Consider the following 10262-nt stretch of genomic DNA (forward strand, 5'->3'; position numbering starts at 1 on the left):
CCTCCAGGGCAAGACTTGCTTCAGTGGGGCTTTGATGCTCACTGAGTCTGCCCCCTGAGTGTGTCCTTTATGGATCCGAGGAGCTGCATTCTGGATGGTCCCACTCTGACCACCGGGCACACTGGCTCCTGTATCTCTAAGGAGGTGCTAATCTAGCCTCTTCCTAAGGCTACCCAGCAGGAGCTCAGCTGTGAAGCAATGCAAGTTGCCCTGGGGCCTTGGGCCAGCTGCCAGTTTGCTAGGTAATTTTCAGATTGCAAAGGGCCAGCCCTTTCATATACAAAAGCTGGTGCACAGCTTGGGGGGCGGGGCGGAAACCCAGGGGATCAAGAGGGCGGTGCAAGTAGCTATGGCTTCCCTCAGAGGCCCTGCTTCTCATTGTCCCGGCAATTGCTGCAAGCGCCTCCAAGAGAAAGCTGCCCTCGAGTTCTGACTGATGCCAGACAGTCCAGTTTCTCCCATATGAGTCTGGGTCCCCAGAGACTCGCCCGGAACTGGAGCTCAGAGCTTGAGACTCCCTACCGATTGAAAACGACAACCGTGTCCTCAGTCACCAGCCCTCTCCGCGTGCGCCTCCGTACCTCTGTACTTTACATCTGCACAGCAGCTCCTCTGAGTTTCGGTATGCTTTCTCTTTCCTTCTAGTTGTAGAATTTCCACTCAGCCAGCCTTCCTGTGGTTCTGGATGATGTCCGTTCCATCTTTTAGTTGTATTCTTGAAGTGGTTGGGCTAAGCAACAATCTACGGTGTTTACCTATGCCGCCATCTTGGTTTTCCTCTATTGCTATGTTTAGATTTAGCATATGTTCACCATTGGATTCAGATTTCTCTTTAATATTGTGATATAAAATGCTGGAATTTGAACAGGAAATATATATCTATATATATCTATATATATATCTATATATATATATATATATATATTCCTCAATTTCTCTAGTCAATAAAAAAATCAAAAGGATAAATGATTAATTTCACTATTTTTACAGATGGAACACCACAAAATACCAACCACAAGCAAATTTCACTTCAATGATGGAGTTTGGTCTTTGGGGATTTTATTGTATTCCCAATCACGGAATGTTTCTTTTTATGACATCTTTCTTGCTCATGTGATATGACTCATAGGGAAAGGCATTATTATGCTCAAAACTAAGCACCACCAGCCAAGACAATGCTTATTTTTGAGTGGCTTACAATTTATAATTACTCTTCACTTTATGGTGCTTCCCAAATATTGCATTTTTAAACTTTATTTATTTTTTAATTAAATTTTGGGGGGTAACATTGTTTAATGATAATGTAGGTGTCAAGTGTACAAGTCTAAGATTCATCATCTGTATATTGCACTATGTGCCCACCACCCAAAGCCAAATCTTCTGTCACCATATATTTGACTTTCCTTTATCCTTTACTAACCCCCACCCTCCTTCCTTCTGGTAACACCATGCTGTTGTCTGTGTCTCTGAATCATTTCAATATATTCCCTTTGTTCATAACATGAATAAAATCATCCAGAATTTTATCAGCACACATGAGATGCTCTATTTTTCACAACAGTTAATCTAGGGACAGAGTTTCACTTCTGAAAAGGGATCTAACCACCCAATATATGGAAGAGAGGAAGTGTGCCATGTCCATGTGATAAAACATGTGCACATTTTTCTAAAATTGTGGATGCTCTAGATATGTACCAATTATAGGAATAAATAAAGGAATGCAATCCACACCAGTTATGAAGGATCTGAAATACAATACATAGAAGGATTTTTAACTTTATCTTCAAAGTAAAACTAGGTGATTAAGTGGTATTTCTTCACCCAGGGACTACCCCATACTGGGGAGCTTTATGCCAAGAAGAGGTTGAAGAAGACAGGTCATCTACAGAGAAAGCAGTGTCAAGTGATAAACCCGGATGATTGCCAAACAGAAGCAGTCACCTAGAAATTAAATTGGTACACGGGAGAAAGATGTCCCCCAGGGTGAGCATGGCTACTTCCTACTTAAGAACAGCCAGTGTGAAGCTAGCAAGAATTGTAGAGTTACCGTGACTGACACCAAGGCACCAAGGAACTTAAAAAGTTTACAGGTTAGAAAGCCACTACACTCACAAAGTCAAGTTCATGCAGATCCATAAAGGTAAGCGGTAATTTTGTTTTAAGGTTACTTAATTTAAAGGTAGTTATAAACTTGAGGATCACCATACAAAGAATAAAATAGGGAAGCATGAAATTCTAGGATCTTTATCTGAAAATGAATAATTACTTAAGATAAATCATGCAGTTCTTAACTTTCTTAATTATAAAGTAAAATTAGAAATATGTGAAATAGAAATAGTAATATTATTTACAACAAAATTATTCACTTCATGTAATTTTGAAAACTAGTACTGCTGAAATAGGGAACTGTGAAAAAATATTTCTCTTATCAGTTTTAATTTATCAAAGTATTAAGGGAAAAACAGCTGATGAGGCTAGAAGGTGGCAACAAGTGTAGTAGATTTGATGAGATAGGAAAACATAATATTTGTTTTGGATAGGTGCAAATCAAATATTAATAAAGTGTAATAGAAATTGTCAGACTATGTTGACTGTCTGATACTGGAGGAATTTAACATAAACTAATGCAAGATTGTGTGTGTATATTTGTGTTTGTATTTACTTTCATTCATATGTTCCAACTATCTACATGTCCAGAGCAAATAATTAGGTTGAATCAAAGTTATATTTTATTAGGCAAAATTATGAAGGGAAAAGAGAAAAAGAGAATTATATTTGGTTTCAATTGGGGGTGAATGAGCCATATTTCTTGACTAAGTTAAAGGTTTATTTTTAGTTATCAGACAGTGCATACACTGTGTGTGAGAAGTTAATAGGGAAGTTATTTAACAGGATGATAGAATTGTTTTTTATACTTAGCATAAGTGACAGGTGTGGTACATAGAGTACAACATTAATATTGGATATATTAATTCCCTAACTTAAAAGGTTTGTTTTGAGAAAGTTGATTCTCATTGATTGTATAATTGTGAAGACTTAAAGCTCATTTGAAATAAGAATAAAAAAAAACTGTATGAGAAAAGCTTTACATTGAAAGAAGATGGAAAAAGTCAATCAATACAGAATAAAAATGATGAATCCAGACAGAAACAATAGAAAAAGCTTGCATCATAATAACACCCTTAATAGGGGTGCAAAGATTAGATATTATTATTGCACAGTTAGCTCTAAATAACAATGCACACTTCTCTTTTCCTTTTCATATCATTCCACTTAAGTATAAAATATATTAGGATTTTATTTCTTGGATTTATTTTAACTGCATATCAGTTCATTTCTGAAGTTTCTAATATTTCCTAGAAATAGAGCAAGGTAATGACGGAAATAATCTTAGAGTTTATAGAAATACTTTCATGCATTTAACCCAGTTAAAAGAACATGGAGATGCGGTTCAAGAACATCAATGAATTAACCATCTTGAATTTACCATATTTGCAGATGGAGAACAGATTAAACACGGGAAACTCAAATTTCACTGCAATGATGGAATTTGTTCTTTTGGGGTTTTCTGACAGTCCCAATATCCAATGGATTCTTTTTGGGATATTTTTAGTCATCTATCTGACTATCCTCATCAGCAATAGCGTCATAATACTGATAACAAAAATTGAGCCTGCTCTCCAGACCCCCATGTATTTTTTCCTCAGCAATTTTTCCTTTCTAGAAATCTGTTACGTAACAGTCACTATCCCAAGAATGCTTATGGACCTTGTGACCCAGAAAGGAAACATTTCCTTGCTTGCTTGTGCTACACAGATGTGTTTTGTCCTGATGTTCGGAGGCTCAGAGTGTCTCCTCTTGACCGTGATGGCCTATGACCGCTACGTGGCCATTTGTAACCCTCTGCACTACCCTCTAGTCATGAACCACAAGGTCTGTGTCCAGCTGGTGACTGCCTCCTGGGTCAGTGGAGTTCCAGTCATGGTTGGCCAAACATGCCAGATTTTCTCTCTGCCCTTTTGTGGGTCTAACACAATTAATCATTTCTTCTGTGACATCCCCCCAGTACTCAAGCTAGCTTGTGGGGACACATTTGCGAATGAGATAGCAGTCTATGTAGTTGCAGTGATATTTATCATGGTTCCATTTCTGTTGATTGTTGTCTCCTATGGCAAAATTATTTCCAGCATTCTGAAATTGTCTTCAGCCAGAGGGAGGGCTAAAGCCTTCTCCACCTGTTCATCTCACCTGATTGTTGTAGTCCTATTCTATGGAACGGCTACTATCACTTATTTACAACCCAAACCAAATCAATCTGAAGGAATTGGGAAACTGATCTCCCTTTTCTACACCGTTTTGATCCCAACATTGAACCCCATTATATATACTCTGAGGAACAAAGACATCATGATGGCACTGAAAAAATTAGCAACTAAGTTACTACGATGACTCAAGGATTTGAACTTGCTAACAGGTTTGTTTATATATTTATCACATAGATACAACAGGAAAAAAAATCTAGTTTCATTCCTATTTTATTGTTTTCAATAAAACAATTTTGTTTTATTTCAATATTGTTTTATTGTTTATGCATTTTTTTAAAAATTTTTATTGTTGAGAGTATTACAGATGTTCTCCTATTTCTCCTCTTTTGCCCTCTCAAAGATTTTTCAGTAATGATCATTAATATCATCATAGCTACCTCACATTATGTTAAGGGGGTTTAGTTTCATAGAGTTAACTAAAGGGGTTGTGTGTAATCAGAGCACAAATTATCTGAATTGTAATAATCTAATTTGAAGGTTCATCCAGTCACTATGAACTAGTGAGGAAAGAGATTGGCTGAGCAATACAATGATACTTAACTGAGTGTGTGACTAACCAGATATTAGAGTCTGTTCCGTGACACATTTTCTTTAACTTTCCCAACTCTTCAGATATATTTACTGACCTCTACTGTATTGTGATTATATTGGACCAATGAGGGAAAACCAGCAGCAGCTGAGCTGGTGGAAGCAGGGCAATTCTAGCATTTGTTTTTCTGTTTGTTGTTGGTTTTTGCATTTTTCCTGTTTCTATCTCCTGTCACTCTCCATGGTGCTTTAAGACTACAATCCTGAGGGTGTCACCTCTATTATTCCAGCACTAACTGTCTCTGATAACATCGTCCCTCCCCTTACAACTTCGAGTTTTGCTTCAGTGATATCTACTTAGTATTAGAAGTATCTGAAATTTTTACTCTAAACTATCCATATCAATGTGTATTGGGTTGAATATAGGACCATATATATCTAGAACTTGAAAATGTGGCCTTATTTGGAAAAAATAAAAGGCCTTTGCAGTTGCATAAAATTAAGGAAATAAGATCATCCTGACTTAAGGTGGACACTAAATCCCATGACCAGTGTCCTTATGAGACAGAAAGGCATAGAGGTTGAGAAAACAGATAGAGACACGGAGAAAACCATATGAAGACTGAGGTAGAGATTGGAGGGATGCACCCAAGAACCATGCTACCAAGAAGATCAGGAGCCATCAAAGGCTGGAAGAAACAAGAAAGTTTCTTCCTTAAAGCCTTCGGAGGGAGTGAGAACCTGCCAACACCGTGATTTGGGACTCTGAATTCTAGAACTGTGAGAGACCTAATTTTGTTGTGCTAAGCCACTCAATCTGTAGTAATTTGTTACAGTAGATCAAAGAAAGTAATACACCACCTCAATAGTCTTTTCATTAAAATGCTTTTATGTGAATTATCTGGCATGATTTCTGTATCATTTGTGGGCAATAATTTGGTGGTTTGTGTTTTTTTTTAAATAAAATCAAAATAGTTATCTTTTTAAGTAATACAATTCATAGAAGTAACCTCGAGTGGTAGAAATAATATTTGCCCAAGAATGAGTATTGCAAGGGTTTGTTCAAGAATGCTTATTAAAGGTTTTTTTATTGTGCAACAGCAAACTGGAAGCAAAGGGAAGACCCTCTGAGCTAGAAACCACTAACACACTGGAAAACACCTGCAGCAGCAACACTGTAGAGCATCTCAAGACAATGGATCAGATCCACTTCTCTGAAGACATCCCAAGCTTTGCTGACATGTGAGAAAGAATGCACATGTGTGTAGGTCATAGCTCTATGTTTATAAAACAAAGAAGAATAGAACTCCCTCATCTCATGTAGCATTTTGCATGAGCTTGTCAGTAGTGGGCGTGTATTTACATTGGCAATATCTGGCAGGTTGTGGACGAGAAGAGAATATTGCCTTCCTCACAGTGTAGAATTTCAAACAATTCCTGATTTACGTATTATAGTTTTATTTAGATTTAGGACTTGTTACAAAGAAATTATAATACACAAAACAAAAAATAACATTGATTTTTTTCTAATTAAGGTATAAGTGATATATAATATTATATTGGTTTCAGGTATATAAGATAATGAGTTGATATTCATCTACTAGTATATTGTGAAGTGATCACTGCAATAAATCTACTTAACATCCATTGCCATATATAGTTATGAAACATTATTTTCTTATGATGAGGACTTTTAAGACCTACTCACCTAGCAACTTTCAAATATGCAATACAGTATTTTTAAGTATAGCCACCTAGGTCACATCTTCTGATTTATTGATCTTATGACTCCAAGTTTCTATCTTTGTCGGCCTTCATCCATTTTGCCCACCCAACAACCCTGCTTCTGGCAACCACCAACTACTCTGTTCTCTGTGTTTTAGAAAATAGTGGTTTGCCCCAGCTGGTTTGGCTCAGTGGATAGAGCGTCAGCTTGTGGACTGAAGGATTCCACGTTTGATTCCAGGCAAGGGCACATGCCTGGGTTATGGAATCAGTCCTCAGTAGGGGGTGTGCAGGAGTCAGCATATCAATGATATTCTCTCATCATTGATGTTCCTATCTCTCTCTCCATCTCCCTGCCTCTCTGAAATCAATATAAATATATTTTAAAAAGAAAAAGAAAATATTGGCTTCTCCATAGTGGCAGGATTTCAAATAATTTCTGATTTACTTATTTTTATGTTTTTATTTATTGTTTGAATCCATTACAAAAATAATGTAATATGTAACTCAAAAGAAATAACTTTTTATTCAGTAAATAAAAACTCCATAACAAACAAAAAAGCAGCTATAACTAAATATGAAAGAAAGAAGATGACTTATTTTATTTCACTCTGATTTTTGAATTGATATTTTTCATTTATTTTAGAATACTGTAGAACTCTGAGAATCAAGATTCATCATACTCACCATGTAAAGAAGATGGATGTAAGCTCAAAATTTGCACTCCAATCAAAGCTGAAAATTTGGATTTCTCTTATGATACAGGAAATTGAAACAGAACTGATAATAAAACACTTTGGAGATCATAGAATCCTACATAAATATAGCATATTTGCGTTAGTAATTAATCATGTAATAACTGAAACTAATTTGGACCAAATCCCTTTTTAATAAGAAGAGATACTGGTTTATCTTTATTTATATCTGTCTATGACTTACTATAGAAAAAAATATATATGCTACTTTAAAGATTAATTCTATGATTTTTTTCACTAGAACATATTTTTAGAAGTAATTTTTTTCTTAAGAATAGTTGGCGTACAATAGTATACAAACATGGGATTGCTCATTTCTTTGCCATCTCTTTTTTTACTCTTTGTACTTTTATTTGCTTTAAAATATACTCTTTGTTTTCTTTCTAACCTTTACTTTCCAAACCACCTTATTCTTTTTGGGGGAGATGGGTTTCTGTTAACCTTAAAAATAAAGAGCCAAAGTGAAAGGTAACAGCATTTATTTGATATTAAAGAAAATAGCTACTTGGGTAGCACTGATTAAGACAGAAACCCAAATAGTGTTTGGGGTTGAGAGATAGAGGCAAGGGTTATTTTGTAAAACGGAAGGGAAATAAATACACGAATAGAAGGAATATCTGTTGATGCCAATGAGCAAGGAAGAAATTTCTATAGGTGCAACCAAACTGCACCTATAGAAATTCAGAGTCTGGACTTGTTACAAAGAAATTATAGTATGTAAAACACACAAAGAAAAATTTTTCTTTTTCTAATTGAGGTATTGTTAGCACTACCATCTGTGAGATAACTTCTGATTAGACCAAAGCTGAAATAGGAAGGGGGGACAGATAATGCTTTCAAATCAGAGGCTAATGCAGGTTTAATACAAATTAAGGGAGCCATTTTCTCAAGGCCACCATGACATTCTTATTCCTCAGAATGTATATCATTAGCTATATATGGTAGTGCTACTTCTAAGATTGTCTAATTTTCAATTTGTAGTAAGGATGTCTGCTTCCCTGTTAGCTCTGAAAATAATTGGAATACAGTGTTACTTTGGTCCAGTTTAAAGGCTATTTTTCCCAGTCAAACAGTCCAAAGGTTTGAGGACGATAAGTCATGTTAGGCAATTGCTCTGGGACAGCAACACTGACGCTATTTTGAAGTAGCTCTATCTAAATTAATTTTCACAGCTCTTTATATCTTAAAAAGAGAACTAAAAACTTTAAGACAATACTTTAGCATTTGACTTTTAGGGAGCAACTTTCTAATCATTGTGTTATATAATAAAGAGATAATATGCAAATTGACCATCTCTCCAACACACAAGATGGCCACCCCCATGTGGACACAAGATGGCCTGCAGGGGAGGGCAGTAGTGGGCAATCAGGCTAGCACGGTAGGGGAGCTGGCGGGGACAAGCCCTGAAGGGGAAGGCAGTTTGGGTGAATTAGGCCTTCAAGGTAGGGCAGTTGGGGGCAATTGGGCTTTCAGGGGAGCAGTTAGGCATAGATCAGGCTGGCATGGTAGTGGTTAGGGCGTTATCACGATGACAGGCAGAAGTTGTAGGGGCTATCAGGAAGACAGGCAGGTGAGCGTTTGGGAGCCAGTAGTCCTGGACTGTGAAAGCGATGTCTGACTGCCCGATGGGATCGGGCCAAAATGGGCAGTTGGACATCCTTCGAGGGGTCCCAGATTGGAGAGGGTGCAGGCTGGGCTGAGGGACACAGCCCCACCCCCCATGCACAAATATCATGCACCTGGCTTCTAGTATTTTATTATAATTTATACTACTTAATTTTAATTTTTTTTATTTTTCATCTCTGATATATTATTAAAATGAGAACAACTAATCATATCAGGTTTTATGGATTAGACAACATTCCTGAAATAACATTATCTATGCAATTTATTTCATAAGTTCATTATTAATTAGCCACTTTTAATTCAAAATATATTTATTAATGATTGCATGATGGTATTGGGTAAATGAAAGATCGTGAAATATAATACCTAGTGATAATGTTTATTGATTTGATTTTGATAGATAAGTGAAACAGGAATAAAATGTCAGAGCAAAGTGCATGCAGTTAGGAAGAGCTATAGCAGTATTAGAGTTAAGGAATGACACACACTGTACTTACCAAAGGTTATATGTAAGAGTTGTATTACCAAAATGTAAAATTCAAACTTTTATGGTGAGCACTCCATTGGGAATTATACTAGGTATAAATGTTTCTGCTGTAGATTGAATGTGTGGAATAAAAAATGAGCAAAAACCTGGGCTCTATCCACAAACAAAAATAGAAATGCATGCTTCTAGAATCTTTTAATTCCATTAAATGCAAACCTACTGTATATTTTATTGTATTGCTATGTTTAGATTTAGCATATGTTCACCATTGGATTCAGTTTTTCTCTTTAATATTATGAAATAAAATGCTGGAATTTGAACAGGAAATATATATATATATATATATATATATATATATATATATATTCCTCAATTTCTCTACTCAATAAAAAACGTCAAAAATGTAAATGATTAATTTCACTATTTTTACAGATGGAACACCACAAAATACCAACCACAAGCAAATTTCACTTCAATGATGGAGTTTGTCTTTTGGGGATTTTATTGTATTCCCAATCACTGAATGTTTCTTTTTATGACTTTTTTCTTGCTTTTGCGATAGGACTCATAGGAAAAGGCATTATTATTCTCATAACTAAGCACCACCAGCCAGGACAATGCTTATTTTTGAGTGGCTTACAATTTTTTAATTACTCTTCACTTTATGGTGCTTCCCAGATATTGCATTTTTAAACTTTATTTATTTATTTTTAATTAAATTTTGGGGGGTAACATTGGTTAATGATTATGTAGGTGTCAAGTGTACAAGTCTAAGATTCATCATCTGTATATTGCACTATATACCCATCACCCAAA

General features: G+C 35.9%; 1 protein-coding gene across 1 annotated transcript; it reads left to right on the forward strand.

Annotated features, from left to right (window-relative positions):
• The first annotated feature begins 3480 nt into the window (after window positions 1–3480).
• On the forward strand, window positions 3481–4449 carry LOC118663987 (olfactory receptor 10AG1-like). The gene has a single exon (XM_036323894.1). It carries the CDS (start codon window positions 3499–3501, stop codon window positions 4447–4449), a length of 951 nt encoding a protein of 316 aa, XP_036179787.1. The 5' UTR covers window positions 3481–3498.
• Window positions 4450–10262: the final 5813 nt, after the last annotated feature.

This window comes from Myotis myotis, unplaced genomic scaffold (genome assembly GCF_014108235.1).
Source record: "Myotis myotis isolate mMyoMyo1 unplaced genomic scaffold, mMyoMyo1.p scaffold_m19_p_10, whole genome shotgun sequence".
NCBI lineage: Eukaryota > Metazoa > Chordata > Mammalia > Chiroptera > Vespertilionidae > Myotis > Myotis myotis.